The sequence below is a fragment of the Lathamus discolor genome, chromosome 11 (assembly GCF_037157495.1).
Source record: "Lathamus discolor isolate bLatDis1 chromosome 11, bLatDis1.hap1, whole genome shotgun sequence".
NCBI classification, from domain to species: domain Eukaryota; kingdom Metazoa; phylum Chordata; class Aves; order Psittaciformes; family Psittacidae; genus Lathamus; species Lathamus discolor.
In genome coordinates, this window is record NC_088894.1 from 342,192 (window position 1) to 359,885 (window position 17,694).

The window sequence follows — 17,694 nt, forward strand, 5'->3', positions numbered from 1 at the left end:
AACGACACCGAGCACTGAGCCAGGCCACCCTGCTCGGGTTCCTGGCAGGCGAGCTCAGCACTCACAGGCTGTGCCAGATGAAGCACTGTCTGTCCTGCTGCAGCTGGCACCATATCAGCACCGGCTCAGTACCGGCCGTCCTGGCCAGCAAGAGAACGCAACCGCCCGCCCCGACGGAGCCGCACTGCAGCATGTGCCACCTCCCCCCAAGCTACAGCGTCCCTTCCTCGGGGGCCGAGCAGTCGGGTTCAGCCCCAGCCTCAGAACCACAGAATCCCAGCCTGGTTTGGGTTTGAAGGAAGCTTAAAGCTCCTCCAGCTCCAACCCCTGCCCCGGGCAGGGACCCCTTCCACTGGAGCAGCTTGCTCCAAGCCCCTGTGTCCAACCTGGCCTTGAGCACTGCCAGGGATGGGGCAGCCACAGCTTCTCTGGGCACCCTGTGCCAGCGCCTCAGCACCCTCCCAGGGAAGAGCTTGTGCCTAAGAGCTCAGCTCAGCCTCCCCTCGGGCAGGTTCAAGGAGCTGCAGGAGATGAGCGCAGACACAGCCCGGCTGCCTCCTCCCAGAGAACACCTGGGCTGGAGACGCTCTCAGCAGAGCAGCAAGCACAAGAGAACAGCGGTGAGACGAGGAGCCACCGGAGCCAGGGGGTGCGAAACACGTCCGCGCAGAGCAGCGGCCGGTAGAGCCGAGCCCGGGCTCTCCACCCACAGCTGAACCCTCCGGAGCGGCCGGCCCGCCCCCGCACCGGCAGCTGGGCAGCCCCGCGGGGACGCCGGAGCGTGCGGAGGCGCCGGCGACCCCAAACCCCCGCGGCGCGCTCGGAGCCCCCGGCTCGTGCGGCTCTGGAGGCGCCGCCAGCGGCCGAGCGGGGGCTGCTGTGCCCGGCGCCATGGCGGGGGCAGCCCCGCACCGAGCGCCCCGGCCCCGGCCCGCCGCCACCACTTCCGCCTTCTCGTCACGTGACGGGCGCAACCCGGCGCGACGGCGACGCTCAGGGCCCAGGCGCCGCTTCGTGACGCCATGACGCAGAGCCACAGCGCCTTGCCCGTGATCCCTTCGCGGAGAAAGTAGCCCTCCCCGGCGGGGGGCCGAGGCCTCCCCCAGCCCGCCGGCTCACCGCTCGGCGCCGGGAGGCAACGGCGATGGCCGGAGCGAGGAGCAAGTCCCCGCGGCGGCGAGCACCTCGGACGCGGCGGGGGCCGGGCCCCGGGGCGAGGCAAGTAGTCCCGGCGCGAGGCCCGCGTGGCCGTACCGCTCCGCGGCGCGAGGGCGGGGGGGCATGGCGGCCGCCGTGGTGCCGGCTCCGGCGGAGGCGCGGCGGGGCCGCTGCGGGCCGGGTGAGCGCGCGGGCGGCGGGCGGGCGGGCGGCAGCCGCGGGTCCCCCGGCCCCGCGCCGTCGGTGCTCCCCGCCCCGGCGCTCCGGGGCCGCCCCGCCGTGTGCGCGCGCGCGGAGGCGGCGGGGGGGACCCCGCGGCAAGATGGCGGCCGGAGGCCGGGCGGCGCCGCGGGGCATGCCGGGCCCGGGCGCGCCGGGCATGGGGCTGCTCCGCCGCTCCCCCGGGGGGCAGCCCTGGCCCCCACCGCGGGCGAGGCGCGGCCCCGCCGGCCCGGGCCCCCGAGGGCTCCGGCGCCAGCCGCGGCGCTGATGGCGGCGGCCTCCTCCTCAGGTGGCGCTTAGGGGGCCTCGGCAGGGCGGGCATGGAGGAGAATGCGGTGCAGAGCAGCAGCGACGCGGCCCCGCAGGCGGCGCGGGAGGAGCCTTCCGAGAGCGGCCTGGGCGTCGGCACCTCGGAGGCCGTGTCAGCGGACAGCAGCGACACCGCAGCGGCCCCCGGGCCCTTCTCCCGAGCGGACGACACCGGCGTGGGGCAGAGCTCCGACAGCAGCGAGGTCTCCTTGGTAGGAGCCGCTGGGGCGGCACTCGGCTCGGGAGGGGAGGGTGGCTGCGGTTCTGCCTCTCTGTGTTTCTCCAGATGTTTCTGGCAGGCCAAGCTTCGGGAGGCCGCTCTGTAGCTCAGCCGCTAGCAGCAGGCGTTGTCACGCTGCTGGTGGTGTCTGCCTGCTGATCTGAGGGAGAGAAGCCTCTTTAGTAGCAAGAGCAGCCCCAGAGGGCCAGGGTCCTTGGCAGTGCCACAGGGAGTGTGCTGATGCCTTTCCCAGTAGCTCTGCGCTGGTGTCGTTTGCATACAGTGGCTCCCTGGAAGCCTGGCCTGGCAGAGGCCTCTCACCTGAGCCCTTCTCACCTTTTCCCCCAGGAAGAGGTGTCGGAGAGCAGCTCCAGCACAGATGCTGTTCCCCGGATTTACCTGCCGGATTCATCTTCCATTGCCCAGTCCACCTTGGTCTCCAGTGTCTCCACCGTGAGCCAGTCCATCATGGTGTCAGAGTCCCCGCAAGTCCTGGTACATTCCAGTGTCATCACTGATGGAGCCACTGTCGTGTCGGACTCCACCGCATCCACCTCCTCGGACCTAGGTTCTGCCATTGACAAAATCATCGAGTCCACAATCGGGCCTGACATCATCCAGAGTGAGTGGGAGCTGCTCACCTGTGGCCGCCCCGCCTGCTCTCACCCTGGGGTGCTGGGAAGGGAGCTGTTTCTGTGCCAGGCCTGGGGAGGGGGAGGTACATCCATGTGTCATCATGCACCCTTGTCAGTGGGGATTCTCTTCTTGCCCTGCTGCAGTAGCTGGAGGGTTTCACGAGGAGCTTGTAGCTGCTGACAGACAAGCCCTCCCTCTGTCTGGCTGCTCCTTCAGCTGCGGTGCCATTAGCCCAGGGCAGGTCCCATCCCTGCAGCCAGACCTTCCTCACCGCTTCCCACTTGTGTCCAAATGTGGGACGGCCTCACAAACCCTACAGCCCCTGTGCCTGGCAGTTACCACCCTGTTCTCCTCTTTCTCTCAGGCTGCATTGCTGTGACCAGTGCCGAGGATGGGGGGGCAGAGACTACCCAGTACCTCATCCTGCAAGGCCCTGACGATGGTAAGGCTGCTCCCTGGGGCGGGTATTCCAGTGCCTGTGCCAGAGTCCCTGGGGATGCCGTGACTGTTGGGAGGTGGTCACTGAACTGGTGTCCAGTGCGTGCCCCAAGCGTGGGAGCAGCCTTGGACACAGATGAGGGTCTTCTCCTTGCCTGAGCTAGTTTTGGCATTTCAGGTGCCCCCATTGTGTCCCAGATGGCCACTTCTGCGCTGGCTAATAGCTTGGCAATAGAAGCTGTTGCTGATGGACCGACCTCCACATGCCTTGACCAGCCCGGCCCTTCAGACCCTTCTGAGCAGCTGGAAGTGATGGAGCTGTCAGCACAGCCAGATCAGGCCCAAGAGGTGGATGGTGAGGAGGAGCTGGACCAGCCAGACATGGAGACCCTGGAAGAGATGATGGAGGTGGTGGTGGTGCAGCAATTCAAGTGCAAGATGTGTCAGTACAAGAGCATCTCCAAGAAAACACTGATTAACCACATGAAAGAGCGGCACTTCCAGCCAGGTGCGTGCTGGGTGCTGGGGAAATTGGGCTCTGCTCTCGGGGAGGGGTGTAAGGACCTCTTCCACCATGCAGGCTGGTGAGGAGGTTTTGTTCTGTTCTCTGTGGCAGCGGGTTCAGCTCTGGCTTTGAAAAAAGGACGTCCACAAAAGGAGGAATCTGTGCCAAAGACTGTGGAGGAGGAGGTCCCAGAAGATGAAGAAGATGATGATATTATGGATGCTGGTGCTATTGATGACTCTGAAGGTAGGACTTGTCCTCCCCACATTGTATGTAGCTTAGTCTCTTTCCAGTGTCTGTCTCACATTTTGGGCCACTTACCCCAGAGGACAGTGACTACAACCCAGCCGAGGATGAGCCCCGCGGGCGGCAGCCCAAGTTTAACCGCAGCGTCCCCACGTCCAGTGAGGAGAGGCTGCGCCGCCGCCTGGGGAGACCCCGCAAGTGTCCTCGCCTGGAGGATGTGCCCCAGGACGTAGCTGAAGGTGAGGGGGGAAGAGGCAGCAGCCCCGTGGTGGGCTGGCCCAGGGAGGCTCGTGCTGGAGCCGTGCTGTGCTCTGTTGAGCAGGAGGGGACACGGAGCCCTTGGTGACATCCCAGAGCATGCCGAGCTGCGAGCTGCAGAACTCGGAAGCAGCCACTTCCTCTGGCCTGGAGAATGGGACCAGCAAGAGCCTGGCAGAGCCCAGCATCAGCCAGTCTGACTCAGAGAACAAGGACCCTTCCTCCAACATGAGCTCTGAGGAGGCAGATGTGCTCCCCAGGCGGCGCGGGCGGCCCTCCCGCCGCTTCCTGGGCAAGAAATACCGCAAGTACATGGGGCACAGGTGAGGGGTGTGAGCCGAGGCGGTGCTGGGCCCTCTGGCCTCTGCCCAGGGCCGGTCCAGCCCCAGCTTGCTCCCGCAGCCCTGAGCCCTGGCCCTGTTCCACAGGTACTACTACAAGTCGCCCAAGCCCCTGATGAGGCCTTACCTGTGCCGGATCTGCGGCTCACGCTTCCTTACACACGATGATCTGCGTTTCCATGTCAACTCACACGAGGCCAACAACCCACAGCTCTTCAAGTGTCTACAGTGCAGCTACCGTGCCCGCCGCTGGTCCTCCCTCAAGGTGAGCATGTCTGTCCCACAACTGTGGCCACCAGGGGGGTGGTAGCCCTGGGATTTATGGGCCCTACTCTGCTTGCCACAGGAACACATGTTCAACCATGTGGGCAGCAAGCCTTACAAGTGCGAGGAGTGCAATTACACCAGCGTGTACAAGAAGGATGTCATCCGGCACTCTGCAGTGCACAGCCGGGACAGGTAAGAGATGTGCAGTCCTGCAGACTGTCCTGCAGCCTAGCTGAGCTGCAGTAACACTGTTCCTCCTGCCCTGGGAGGCAGCCATGCCCTTCCCTTCCCTGATCTCTGGCCATTTCCAAAACGGGGAGCTTTGATGCCTGGGTACAAGGGAGCTTGGACTTGGGATACGGCTGACACAAAAGGGGGGCTTCTTATTTCTTTTTCAGGAAAAAAAGAGCAGATCCGGTGAGTTTGAGTTCCTTGTTCGCTTGTCTCTCAACTCCGTTACATGGGAAGAGGCATGCCTGGGTCTTCCACAGCTTCTTGGTGCCTCGTTGAAGGCAGTGTTTCTGGATCACCTGAGGAAAGGCAGCCCAGTCCTGCAGTGGGGAGAGGGTGAGGAGACTGGTGAGCTCCTCCCAGTGAGCTCATCCTCATGCTCCTCCTCCAGCCCCCAAAGTTGAACTCCTTCCCATGCCCTGTGTGCAACCGCATCTACCCCATGCAGAAGAGGCTTACCCAGCACATGAAAACACACAGCACAGAGAAGCCACACATGTGTGACAAGGTGAGGGGAGGACACACACCTGGGGGGTGGCAGCAGTGAGGCTGGACGGGAGGTGGACGCTGCTGTGCTTTGTTCCGCTGCAGTGCGGCAAGTCCTTCAAGAAGCGCTACACCTTCAAGATGCATCTTCTGACACACATCCAGGCCATTGCCAACCGCAGGTAGGAGCTGGCAGAGCCTGCAGGCGCCCTGGCAGAGCCCAGCCGTGTCCCAGCTCCCCTCAGGGGAGGTCAGAAGGTCCCTGCTGCTCGTGTGACAGGTGGCTTTGTCCTGGCAGGTTCAAGTGCGAGTTCTGTGACTACGTCTGTGAGGACAAGAAGGTCCTGCTGAACCACCAGCTGTCCCACATGAACGACAAGCCCTACAAGTGCAGCTTCTGCAAGTACTCCACCTTACGGGAAGACTTCCTGGTGTCCCACATGGCTGTCAAACACACAGGTGAGAGGAGCTGCCTGCCTGCCCACTGCCCTGATGTCCACTGCTCTCCAGGAGGTGGCCAGAGCCTGTCTGCTGTCCTTCAGGGACCCCCTGCTTGACTCCCATCTCCTGCAGGAGGGAAGCCATTTGCTTGTGAATTCTGTCACTTCACCACCAAGCACAAGAAGAACCTGCGGCTCCACGTGCACTGCCGCCACGCCGAGTCCTTCGAGGAGTGGGCAAAGATGCACCCCGAGGATCCGCCGTGCCGCCGCCGCCCCTTCTTCACCCTGCAGCAGATTGAGGAGCTGAAGCAACAGCACAGCCAGGTCCAGGCCCCGGCTGATGCAGAGGCCAGTCCGCCGGTGAGTGCTGTTGCCCATGGCCCAGCTCCTGGTGCTCAGGGCCCTGGCTGTGCTGTCAGCTCATCCTCTCACACAGGAACCTACCGTGCCTGTCACCTACCACACGGTCCAGGCCCTCCCAGGAGCAGAGCCCCCCATCCTCTCGCAGGATTCCCTGGGAGGGGCCACCATCATCTACGAACAAGGTGAATGAGCGCCTGCTGTAGGGGTGGGGTTGGGAATGGGAGAGGTGGGTGAGCACGTGCCTGACCCTCCCCTTGTGACCGCTGCAGACGTGGCTGGATCCGCAGAGCTGGCCACGCAGACTGCCCTGGATCTCCTGCTGAACATGAGCACTCAGCGAGAGCTGGCCACGGGCTCCCTGCAGGTGAGGAGGGCTCAGGGTGGCACCAGGCCTGTTCTGCTCAGGGGGTGTCTCACAGAGCCTGGGCTGCTGCCGCCCTGCAGGTGGCTGTGGTGAAGCAGGATGATTCTGGAGAGGCACCAGTTTCCTGTGAGCCCCAGGCAGAGGAGGGGGAAGAGGTGGACTCTAAGGAGCAGCAACAGCAGCAGCAGAAGTTGTTGACACTGCACATGGTGGAGCCTGGGGAGACGTTGGTGCAGGAGGCTTATGAGGAGGCGACCCTGGATGGCTCAGAGCTGCAGCAGATCACTATCCCCTTTGGTGGGACAACAGAGTACAGCATCATCACACCCATCAGTGAGGAGATTCAGGCTCCTGGAGCACTGTACAGGTCAGCTGCAGGCAGGTGGAGGCATTCTGGCCTCAAATGAGGAGGCTTTAGTGGTGAGGTGACCCCGTCCTCCCCGCAGTGAGGAGGAGAGCCCTGTGGAGAGCTCCGAGGCGGTGGTTGTGAGCGAGGCTGTGATGGCAGAGGAGGATCTGAAGGGCCGTAGCAATCCCTGTCTCGTGTCGCCTGGCGCTGCAGAGAGCCAGTTCCAACACACAGAGGTAAGGAGCTGCACTGGTTCTGGTGCAGGCCGCGATGGTGCAGCTGTGACCGGGTGTTTCTCTTGCAGCCCCTCAGTGGAGTCGCTGCGTTCCCCTCGCCTGCGGAGCGCCAGGAGGCTGGTGTCAAGTGGCCCCTGGTGCACTGTGTCACCAGTCAGCTCCAGAAGGACTCGTCTTTATCCCCAGCCTCCGAGGGCCAGGAAAGCTCATCCCCAAAGGTCAAGTGGCCTGCGCTCCAAAGCACAGCCAAGAAGCTCTCGTGCAAGGTTTCCACAGCCAAGAAGCTCTCGTGCAAGATTTCCACAGCCAAAAAGTTTTCATGCAAGATTTGCACAGCCATGTTCACAGGGAGAGCAGAAATGGAGAGTCACAAGAGAGCCCACATTGGGCCCAGCACCTTCAAGTGTCCCGACTGTCCATTCACTGCAGCCCTCTGGCCAGAGGTTCGGGTAGGTTCCCTGGCACAGAGCAGCCCTGGGAGCAGGAGCTTCAGAGAAATGGGGCTTCCTGACCCTGCGCTTGTCCTCCTGCCCCCAGAGCCACATGGTTCAGCACTCCAGCCTGCGGCCACACAAGTGCAGCCACTGCAGCTTCGCCTCCAAGAACAAGAAGGACCTGCGCAGGCACATGCTGACACACACCAACGAGAAGCCCTTTTCCTGCCCAGTCTGTGGGCAGAGGTGGGTGAAGCTTGTGAGGCTGTTGCTGCTTTAAGAGATGAGCTCCCCAGGGCTCAAGAGGAGATAGGGTACTGGCAGAGAGTGACTGCCCCAACCCTGCTGCCAGGAGCATCCCCCTGTTAGAGGGGACCCTGTCCTTGAGAACCATTCCTGCTGCAGGTGGGCCCAGCCTCATCTCGGGGAACTGCCGCGTGGGGAGATGCAATACTTGAGCACTGATTGAAGCATTCTGGGAGCTGGGACAGGCCATGTCATAGGATGGGGTGGCTGTGGCCTGGGTCCCTGCAGAGTCACAAAGCTCCTGCGCTGCTTGTGGCAAGCTCCACCTCACTCTTCCTCCTGCAGGTTCAACCGTAACGGGCACCTCAAGTTCCACATGCAGCGTCTGCACAGCTCGGAGGGGAAGAGGCCAGGGGCACCTGCAGCTGCTGCCCCACAGACCATCATACTGAAAAGCGAAGAGGACACACTGGCCACGCTGCAGAGTAAGATGTGTCCTGTGGGCAGGGCGTGGGGATTCACCTAGCCCAGGGGTCAGGGCCAGGGCACCCCTGCTGATGGGTGAGCACCAGCGGTGCAGGGACGGGGCTGGGCACAGGGAGCTCTCCCGTGAGGCATTGGCTGGGTGGTTCTGTGCAGAACTAGGGTCTGGGGTTTCCTCCAGGCACATCCTGGTCGCTCAGTGCGTTGTGGGAGCAGCAGTGCTCTGAGCAGGTCACAGCTGAAATGGGAAGCACAGTTCATGGTCTCATGTGGAGCTTGTTCTGCACGCAGTGAGCTCTAGTTCCCTTCACGTTGGGAAAGTTTGGTTTAGCTTCTGACCCATGAGCAGATCTCAGTGTCCAGCTCCTCGCTGGGGCAGGCCCTGAGCAGGGGCTGCTCAGGCACGGGGCCAGCACTGCCCACAGCTCCGGCAGTGCCCGCAGCAGCTCTCTTGGCGTTGCAGCGGCTCTGCAGTCCGGCCAGGCGATGCTGGCTCCCGAGCGGCTGCAGCAGGCTCTGGGGCAGGAGCACATCATTGTCACGCAGGGGCAGAGCGTCACGAGCCAGGTGAGCCACATCTCCTCCCTCCCAGGAGCTCAGGGGGTTCCCTGCTCCGGAACCTGCTGACACCGGCTCTTGCTGACCTGCAGGAGGAGGCTGCGTACATCCAGGAGATCACAACTGCTGATGGACAGACAGTGCAGCACTTGGTGACCTCCGACAACCAGGTGAGGGGGCTTCTGTGCAGCGGCAGTGAGGAGAGGTGAGGTGGGGACAGGAAACAGATAAGAACCAGCCCTGCTGGGGAGGGGTGTTGAGCAGTGGTGACATTTTTGGGGTCTGAATCCCTGTGTTTGCAGGTTCAGTACATCATTGCCCAGGACAGTGTACAGCATTTGCTTCCCCACGAGTATGTTGTTGTCCCAGGGGGTCATCACATCCAGGTAAGGTTCAAGCTATCTGCTCCCTTGGTGTGGTGGATGGGGCTCCTGAGTGCACGTGTGGGGCTGGGCCTCCTTGCTCCCCGTGGCTCACTCTGCTCAAGCCACAGCTCTTCTGGGGGCATGGATACCCGATGGTCCTGACACAGCCTCACTGCAGCTCTTGTCTCCAGGTACAGGATGGTCAGATCACCCACATCCAGTACGAGCAGGGCAGCCAGTTCCTGCAGGAGCCGCAGGTGAGGGGCCAGGCCTGGTGGCTGTTGCAGATGGGCTGGAGAGGGAGGGGTGGCAAAGAGAAGGTGCATGTGGGTTGGCGGCTCCATGCAGGACCCTCCTGTCCTCCCCTCCCCGCAGATCCAGTACATGCCAGTCTCGCCTGAGCAGCAGCTGGTCACGCAGGCGCAGCTGGAGGCAGCGGCACACTCAGCAGTCTCAGGTAGGATCCCAGGGCCCAGAGCCAAGCTCTGGTGTAGCTCTGGCAGCTCTGTCTCCCTCCAGGTCTTGGGGTGCTGCTCCTGCCAGGCAGTTTGTGAGGCCCATTGTCTGCTGCTGCCATGCTATGGGCCCAGCCCAGCCCTGCTGCAGACGCTGCTCCTCTGCTGTAGCTGACGGGGCGGCTGTGCAGTGGCCCTTGGCCGGCAGGCTGGGAAGATGAGGCTCCATGGCCGCTTCATTGCAGTGGGAGGTGGCCAGCCCTGGTGCCTGATCTTTGCTGGCCCAGTTGTGGGGCAGTGCCGGCTCCCTTCCCCCGGAGCAGAGGTGCTGGGAGGTGCAGCAGCTTCCACAGCGTGGAGACGCCCTGATGCGTTCGTAGCTAACTGGGGCTGGCTGTGAGCGCCGTGGCCCTCGTGCTCGCGTCAGGCTCCTGCCTGTGGGCGGGCCGGGCCCCGGGCAGCCCCGCTCTGACCGCTCTCCCGTGCAGCAGTGGCTGACGCGGCGATGGCCCAGGCGCAGGGGGTGTTCGCGGCCGAGGCAGCGGCCGAGCAGATGCAGCAGCTGCAGGAGGGGATCCACTACGACGTCATCACGCTCACGGACTAGCACCAGGCCGGGACCCGCACCAGGGCCCCCCACGCCGGCAGGAGCCTCCTCGGCAGTTGCCTTATTGCCTCGGGGCCATGAGGGCCATGCCTGAGCTCTGCTGTGCCCCGCGAGGGTCCTGCGCATCGCCCCGGCAGGGGCAGCTCCGCCGGCAGCACCCGCTCCACGGCCGCAGGGGCAGCACTCGTCTGCGCAGGCTCTGCCTGGTGCATGGGATGCTCTGAACTCTTTTCCTGAATCATGTCTGTGTGGGCCAGGCTCAGCTCAGCATCTGCCCGGGACACCAGGGTCCGGCGGGGAGCTGTGGGGCCGAGCACAGCCTGTGGTGCGCTGCAGGAGGATTGTGTAGCCACAGCCATGCGCTCCCTGCGTGCGGGGTACTTAGCCTTCCCTTGGCTTCTCCGGCCTGCAGGCAGGCAGCAGTGGGGCTTTGGACTGGAAGAACCCAGAGCAGGACATGGGAGTGGGGGAAGATGCTCTATTTTTCTTCTAAAGAGGGATGGACTCTGGAGTTGGGTTGTAGGTGGTTGTGGGGGGTTCAGTTCTGATGTTCTCAAGCTTTGACTATGCTTATGAATAAAAAGGGATTGAAACCTGGGCCTGTGTCTGCCTGAGGGGCCAGGGGCTTCCTCCTGCCTCTGCTGCTTGTCCCTGGGGAGCCTGAGCCTGGCGCTGGGGCCAGGCACATGCGGCTGCACTCGGCTGTTGGCTTCCTCTGCCCGAGTGACCTTGACGGGTGGGAAGCAAGCCGGGCATCAGCTGCAGTGGTGGGCCTGGGGCTGGAGTCATGAAATTAATCGAGTGGTAAACAGCCTAAATCCCGTGTAACTGTCCCGGACTACAGCGGCCTCCCCTCCCTGAGCCGATTGTCTGGGAGTGTTTACATGTGATTATAACAGCTAATCTCGAGTTTTAGTTCGGTGCTCTTGCATTAAACTGATTATCTGCGGAGGGGAAAAAGGTCCAGAACCACCCAACTTCAGTGCGAGGCAGCTGTGCCTGCGCCCTGTGCCTGCCTGGCCGGGCTTCCCTCTCCAGCTGTGCCAGGCAGGGTTAAGGTCTGCAGCATTCCCTAGATTACAGCCCCATTATCTAATAAATCGGATCCTCGGCCGCTGACACTGATCAGGGATGGAGGAGTCCCGTGGGGACAAGGTTACGGAGCCGCTGTGGGGCCATGGCCAGGACTGGCCCCGTCCTGGCTGCCTGGTGGCTTCCATGGCTGTGGCTGCCAAGAGCACAGGAGCAGCTGAGGTGGGGATGGAATGGACGGGACAGAGCTCCCGGCTGCCACGCATGGGGTGCTCCGGGTCTGCTGGGGCTCTGGCCAAAGCCACAGCAGGGGCTTGGGGCCCCTCGGTGCTGGCACCTCGGTCCTGGGACCTTGTACCATCAGTAGAGGCCTGCAGGGAGGCCAGGGCTCAGCAGCAGTGACCTTCCCCTTCCCGTCCCGCCAGCGCTAAGCGGGTTTGTTACATATTTAATATCCTGAGAGCGTTATTATCGGTATTTAATGACGGATACAACCTGTGGGATAATCCCGGTCTTAGCGGGGGGGGGCACAGCGGCAGGAGCCGATGGCTCAGGGGGTCGCAGGCTCCCAGGGCCCCTCGCACAGCTGCCCACATCTGCCCTGCCTGCCTGCTCCCTGCCTGTCCACCGCTGCCCTGCCTGCTGCCCCCTTGTGCAGGCAGGAACACCGCGGGGTGTCCCCCCCGGAAAAGGGTCCCCAGAGGGGCTGTGGTGCCCCTTCGCCCCTGGCAGCACTGGGGCTGGGTGAGGAGATGCAGGCTCCGGGGCAGCACCCGGCACCATGCGCGAGTTCCCATCCTGCCACAGCGGGGGGGGGCTCTGCTGACCCCTGCCCAGGGGCAAGGACGGGCACCCACAGCCCTCGGCGCTGCATCAGAACCACGGCGTGCCCTGGCCCGCCTGTGTCCCCGTGGCCATGGGTGTCTGTGGGGCGCACGGGTCCCACGCACCCCACCCCTGGGGGCTGTGCTGGGGCCATGCAGGGCTGGGGGGCCTCTGGACACATCCTGGCTGGTGAAGGCGGGGGGGAGACGGCTCCGTGCCGGTCCCTGGCCGAGGGGGGTGCATCGGCTGCCCCAGATCCCTGCGGCTGCTCCCGCGGGTGCTAATACCCCCTAATCAGCTGTCAGTCACCGCGGACCCCGGCAGCTATAAAACACCCCAGAGCCGCTGCCCGGCTCCTCTCCCTGCACCATGGCAGCACCTCGGGGCGAGGGGAGCCCAGGCCGAGAGCTGGGCGGCTGCGGGGGGCCATGGGGGGCCCTGCGGGGACCCCCCCAAGCGCTGCTGCCCTGCCCCTGCCCCGTGCTGGCCACCTACAGCCTCCTGCCGCCCCCCCTGACCCTCCTGGCACCCCTGGTAAGCGCCGCTCGGGGGGAACGGGGAAGTGGGGACCCCCCCCCAGCACCGGGCCGGGGCTGTGGGGGGTGGTGGGGGCTGGGGAGCTGCTGTCCCGGGCCCCTGCACCCCCCGGCGCTTTGGGGCGCCCAGAGCCCGGCGCAGGGCCCGGGCCCGAGCCCCGTCCTGCCCCGGCCCCCTCTGCCCCCAGGTCCGCCCGGCCTCGGAGGGGCCGCTGGGGCTGCCGGCGGAGCCGGGGCGGGCGAAGGCGGCGGCGGCGCGGGAGAGCACCGGGGCGCTGAAGGCGTGGCTGGCGCGGCACCCGCGGAACCCGTACCCCAGCAAGGGCGAGAAGGTGATGCTGGCCCTGGGCAGCAGGATGAGCCTCACGCAGGTCTCCACCTGGTTCGCCAACGCCCGCCGGCGCCTCAAGAAGGAGAACAAGGGGCGCTGGGCCCCGCGCGGAGCCTCGGACGGCGACGACAGCGAGAGCGAGGGGGGCCCGGGGGCAGCCCCCGGGGCCGGCCCCTGCCCCTGCCCTGCGCCGGAGAGGGGCGGGGGCAGCCCCGAGGCGGGGCCGGGCCCCGGGCAGGGCAACGAGCCCCCGAAACCCAGGATCTGGAGCGTGGCGGCGATGCTGGCCCCCAGCGAGAGCCCGGAGCAGGCATAGGGGGCCCCACAGGGGCCGGGGCCCCGGCCGCGGGGAGGGGACAGCGCGGGGCTGAGCAGGGCAGGGCGCAGGGACGCAGCCGCCGGCAGCTGCCCCGCTGAGCAGAGCGGGCGCTGCGGGACACGGAGAGCTAATAAATCAGTGTCACTGTCCTGGGCATCCCGGTGCTGCGGAGGGGACGCTGGGGTCCGGTGAGGATCCGGGGCTGCTGCTGGGGATGATGACGGGGATGCTGGCGGGACGGGGGCATCTCCACCGGTACAGCTCCCCGGGAGCGGGGCAGAGCCTGACACGAGCCGCTCGGGCTTCCCTTTGCCCAGGGTCACACATGGGGTGGGCTCACGTGTGGGGCGCAGGGCTGGGGGCGGCCGTTCCGGCCGTCACAGCGCAGGGAGATACAGACCAGCACTGGTGGGGGTGTGGGAGGCATCGCACAGGGGGGGCACTGACCGGGACATCGGCTGCCAGGACCGGGCTCAGGCCCCTCTTCCGGGGCCGCGTTGTGGCAGGCGGCTCTGCGCAGCCCCGGGGTGCAAACGGGGCCAGGGGAGCCCGGCAGGGAGCGGAGAAGGGAGCGGGGCCGCGGGGAGGCAGAGACAGGGCAGAGCTGCACCACGGAGTTTAATGCGCCAGAGCTGGAAACGGGCTCCCCTCCTGGCGGCCACCGCACCCCGCCCGGGTCCCGCTCTGCTGGGGATGACGAGGGTCAAGGCTCTGGTCTGGACGCTCTTGGGCTGCACCGAGCTCCTGCAGAAGCCCGCGCTGCTCCGCAAGGCGCAGCAGCAGGCACCGAACATCTCCCCATGGCCCGGGCAGACCTGGGTCAGCCGTGGGGCGGCAACACCCATACCCAGGGGACAACGCTCCAAGGAGCCCAAAACGTCCCCGGCGCGGCACAGAGCTCAGCAGGCAGGGTCAGGAGTGGGGGAACCCAAAGACCTCGCGGCACAGACACTGGCAGAGGCTGTAGACGATGCAGAGGAGGAGGGTGCAGGGCACGAGGCTGACGAGGACGATGCCCAGGCTGTGGTGCTCGATGAGCAGGAGGTAGATGCCGAAGGGCAGGGAGCTGAAGTAGAGCAGGCAGAGGACGCCCAGGATGAAGCGGGGCACCGCTCGCCACCCCCAGGAGCGGCACTTGTGGCCGGGGCCGCGGCAGGGCAGCGCGCCCAGGCTGGCCGGGCGGTACAACCGCACCACCTCCAGCCTGCCCAGCCCCTCGGGCGGCGACACGTCCTCCGGCACCTCCAGGATGGTGACCACCAGGCACTCGGGGCTGGGCGCGGGCTCCAGCACGCTGGGGCAGAGCAGGACCTCGGGGGAGCGGGGGGGCCCCCGCTGCTCATCCCGCTGCTCACGGCCCGTCAGCAGCGCCAGCGCCTCGCCGTCGTCCCGCAGCCGCTGCACGTCCCCACCGGGCACGGGGCTGTGCTGGCGGCAGAAGGGGCAGCGGAGCTGGTGCGGGGACGCGTCCCCCGGCGGCACCATCTTGCGCAGGCACCGGGCGCAGAGGCGGTGGCCGCAGCCGAGCACCTTGGGCCTGCGGGAGCGGGCGTCGTAGCGGCTGTAGCAGATCTTGCACTCCAGCTCGGCGGCCGCCAGCGCCGCCGTCCGAGGGCCGGGCTCGCCGTCCCGCTGCGCCATGCTCCCGGGGGGCGGGCCGGGGGCTGCCCGGGCTGGGGGCAGAGGGGACCCGCTCTGAGCTCCGAGGGCCGGTTCCTGGCTGGCCCCGTTGGCAGGGTCCTGCCCAGCCCCATGGGAGCCCCCTCCCAGGGCTGGCACAGCCTGGATCCAGGCACTGGGCACTGCTGCCAGCACTGGGGCTCAGCCGCGTCCCTGCCTCTGTGTCTGGCTGGGAGGGAGGCACCGGCACCGGCTGCCGGGTGAGGGCCCTGGGCCCGGATGCTCGTCCCTCCCCATGTGTGCAGGTTCCTGGGGCTTGGACACGGGCTCTGCTGACTGCAGGGACCGCCCTGCCCTTCACCCCCCCCCAGCACCCCCCGTACCTGCGGTGTGCGCCAGGGCTCCGGCGGGGGACGCAGCCGTGGGTCGGTGTCCGTCGCGGAGGCAGGCGGGGGGCCGGCGGCAGCGGGCACCCCATGGGGAGGTGTGGGGCTGCTGCCCGCCACGCTGCGGAGGCCCTGGCGCAGGGGCTGCCGGCATCCAACGCGGCGTTGGCCTGGCAACGGGGAGCGGGAGGAGGATGCTCGGCCGGGGCCGGTGCTGTGCAGAGCTCGGGTCCGGCTCACGCACACCGCGGGGCAGAGCCGGGGCAGGGGGCTCCCCCGTGCCCCTTACGGGCTGCAGGGGGTCGGTGCCGGGGGATCAGTGCAGCCTTGCTGCCCCGTTTGCTCCTGGGCGGCCCTGAGGATGCTCCTTCCCTGCCTAGGGATGCCGGCAGCGGGGACCCCGCAGCCCCCGGCCCTGGGGACAGCACGGCCGCAGAGCGGGGTCCTGAGGCACCCCCAGCCCTTCCCTGGCCTGGGACCGGCGGCTCCTGCTCAGCCCCGGGCACGAAGCGCCCCTGGGGAGGGCCCCGCGCACCCGTCCCGGCGCCCAGCGGCACCTCACAAAGCAGGCCCTGGGGTGCAGAGAAATGCTCGCCCCTGCCAGCGTGTGCCCGGGCCCCTCACTCCACCCCTGCAGCCCAGGAGCCGGGGCTGGGGGCACATGGGGGCTGCAGCACTTCCCAGATCCAGGCTGGACCCAGCCAAGCACGTCCCTACCCCAGCCCCTGCCAGTGCCCCCCCGGCTGCAGCCCTCACAGGGGTGTTTCCAGGAGCCCCGATGGGCAGCGGCCGTCGGAGCCCCCAGCCCGGGCAGGACAAACCCCGCTCCCGGCGCTGCCCCGCAGGAGGGCAGCGGCCACCCCATGACGGCGGCAGCGGCCCCGGGACCCCGCGCATGGACCCGGACACGCCGGAGCCTGGCTGTGCGGGGGGCTCCAGCCCCACCGGTGATGGGTCACTCACCCGCTGCCCTCAGCCCCCGGGTGCGGGACAGGGCGTCCGTGCCGGTGAACAAGGAAATGCAGGGTTTGTCCTGAGCTCCATGAGCGGCCCTGTCATTAACGTCCTCACTCTGACGCGCTCGGCTCTGCCCAGAGCAGCCCCTGGCGCTGGAGCTGCCCGGAGGAGCCCCTTGGTTCGCACCATCAGGGTCTGAGCGAGCTGGGGATAACCAGGGCCCAGGGCACGTCCAGCTCCTGGGAGCGCTGGGCTCATCCCCCCGGTGCTGCCCATGCCCCCGTGCTCCCAGCTGTGCCCCTGGCTGCCCCCATCCCTGCAGCCCCTTGCACAGACCCGACTGGGGCCTGGGGTGCTCCTGCTCAGGCCCCATCCCCTCCACTTGCTCAAGGGACGCTCCAGGGATGGCAGCACCCACAAACCCCCCCCGGTTCTACCTTCTGTTCTCTGCCTGGATAAACGAGATGCCCTGGAGGGGAAAGCACGCAGCTCCCTAGCCATTGATCACCCACACCTCCACTGAGACCTCAGCAATGAAGTACTTACCAAGGCAATGGGCCAGCACCTGGGGACAGACCCCCAAGGAGCACTTGCTGACTCTCCCCAGGGCCCGTCTCTGCTCACCTGCGCTTCAGGAACCAGCTGCCTCGCCTCAAAATAATGAATAACAGGCAAAAAAGGTTTCCAAAGCTGCAGCTTTCAGTGCCAGGGCTCCCAGCGCTCCCCAGGGCCAGGCGGTCTCCATGATCTCCTTGTCATGGAAAGCATCCCTGGAGAGCTGTGGGATGCTGGGAATAGGTGGTGTTCGGAGTCGGGCTCTTCCTGCCCTGTCCAGAGGCAGGGAAATGCTCTAGAGGACTGCAGGAAATTCAGGAACCCCAGGAAAGCCGGATCAGAGAATGACCATGGCTGTTAACCCCCAGAGCCCCCTCACAGCCTCAGGCCAGGAGAGACTGGTGGTGGTGACGGTTCCTTAACCCAACAGCCAGGACGTGGTGAGAGCGAACGTAGGAGCTGAAGCAAGACCCAAGGGGGAAGTCAGGTCATTCACCCCAGAAACCTCCCCTCTCACCAGGGCCATCAGGGCCCCCCTGCAGGGCGCCCAGGCCGGCTCTTGGCACGGCACCAGTGGCTGCTTTGTGCCGTGAGGCTCAGCCTGGGCCTCCCCAACCAGGACAAAGTGCTCCCGAAGCACCAAGAGCTGAGACCACGCAAGGGGACACGGGCTGGTTCTGTGCTGGAGAGGCTGAGTGTGACCACAGCTGCTCCCTGGAGCCAGGGCAGGGAGAGCCAAGCCTTCCCCGTGGCAGCAGTTGGGGGGCTTTAGAAGCTCACACCCGTCGTTGGGATAAACCTGTTCACGGGAGGGATGGGAAGCACAGAACGGGTCAGATGGATCTGAGAAACCCCAGCGTTTTTCTACCTTTCAGCCAGAGGGAGGGCATGGGGGGAGCACAGGCCCGGGCTG

At 66.0% G+C, this 17,694-nt stretch overlaps 3 protein-coding genes across 8 annotated transcripts; 2 read left to right on the forward strand and 1 right to left on the reverse strand.

Moving 5' to 3' along the window:
• The first annotated feature begins 1,023 nt into the window (after nucleotides 1-1,023).
• On the forward strand, nucleotides 1,024-10,817 carry ZNF335 (zinc finger protein 335). Of its 6 annotated transcripts, none has more exons than XM_065691710.1 (28): nucleotides 1,025-1,218; nucleotides 1,670-1,901; nucleotides 2,258-2,531; nucleotides 2,910-2,987; nucleotides 3,162-3,491; nucleotides 3,600-3,734; nucleotides 3,815-3,973; nucleotides 4,057-4,315; nucleotides 4,421-4,598; nucleotides 4,680-4,792; nucleotides 4,999-5,017; nucleotides 5,223-5,339; nucleotides 5,423-5,499; nucleotides 5,616-5,776; nucleotides 5,891-6,120; nucleotides 6,233-6,305; nucleotides 6,393-6,487; nucleotides 6,568-6,854; nucleotides 6,934-7,072; nucleotides 7,141-7,521; nucleotides 7,610-7,752; nucleotides 8,098-8,237; nucleotides 8,699-8,802; nucleotides 8,886-8,963; nucleotides 9,096-9,179; nucleotides 9,350-9,415; nucleotides 9,534-9,615; nucleotides 10,102-10,817. In XM_065691710.1, exons 1-28 carry the CDS (start codon nucleotides 1,145-1,147, stop codon nucleotides 10,218-10,220), a joined length of 4,227 nt encoding a protein of 1,408 aa, XP_065547782.1. In that variant the 5' UTR covers nucleotides 1,025-1,144; the 3' UTR covers nucleotides 10,221-10,817. The 6 variants fall into 6 exon arrangements, with proteins under 6 accessions (XP_065547784.1, XP_065547782.1, XP_065547779.1 ...); XM_065691707.1 differs by having other exon boundaries at nucleotides 1,026-1,218; nucleotides 6,197-6,305; XM_065691708.1 differs by having other exon boundaries at nucleotides 1,026-1,218; nucleotides 6,197-6,305; nucleotides 10,105-10,817.
• Nucleotides 10,818-12,446: 1,629 nt separating this feature from the next.
• On the forward strand, nucleotides 12,447-13,327 carry LOC136020645 (iroquois-class homeodomain protein IRX-5-like). Its single transcript, XM_065691918.1, has 2 exons — nucleotides 12,447-12,611; nucleotides 12,802-13,327. The coding sequence occupies exons 1-2, from the start codon at nucleotides 12,447-12,449 to the stop codon at nucleotides 13,258-13,260; spliced, it is 624 nt and encodes a 207-aa protein (XP_065547990.1). The 3' UTR covers nucleotides 13,261-13,327.
• Nucleotides 13,328-14,175: 848 nt separating this feature from the next.
• On the reverse strand, nucleotides 14,176-15,423 carry LOC136020629 (E3 ubiquitin-protein ligase RNF182-like). The gene is made up of 2 exons (XM_065691903.1): nucleotides 15,267-15,423; nucleotides 14,176-14,936 (listed from the first exon to the last, which is right to left on the reverse strand). Exons 1-2 carry the CDS (start codon nucleotides 15,421-15,423, stop codon nucleotides 14,176-14,178), a joined length of 918 nt encoding a protein of 305 aa, XP_065547975.1.
• Nucleotides 15,424-17,694: the final 2,271 nt, after the last annotated feature.

Coding starts and splice junctions, on each gene's coding strand:
- ZNF335 (XM_065691707.1), top strand. CDS start 1,145: ATGGCCGGAGCGAGGAGCAAGTCCCCGCGGCGGCGAGCACCTCGGACG. Junction 2,532..2,909: donor CGGGCCTGACATCATCCAGA/GTGAGTGGGAGC, acceptor TCTTTCTCTCAG/GCTGCATTGCTGTGACCAGT. Junction 7,522..7,609: donor CCCTCTGGCCAGAGGTTCGG/GTAGGTTCCCTG, acceptor TCCTGCCCCCAG/AGCCACATGGTTCAGCACTC.
- LOC136020645 (XM_065691918.1), top strand. CDS start 12,447: ATGGCAGCACCTCGGGGCGAGGGGAGCCCAGGCCGAGAGCTGGGCGGC. Junction 12,612..12,801: donor TGACCCTCCTGGCACCCCTG/GTAAGCGCCGCT, acceptor CTCTGCCCCCAG/GTCCGCCCGGCCTCGGAGGG.
- LOC136020629 (XM_065691903.1), bottom strand. CDS start 15,423: ATGCCGGCAGCCCCTGCGCCAGGGCCTCCGCAGCGTGGCGGGCAGCAG. Junction 14,937..15,266: donor AGCCCTGGCGCACACCGCAG/GTACGGGGGGTG, acceptor CTCTGCCCCCAG/CCCGGGCAGCCCCCGGCCCG.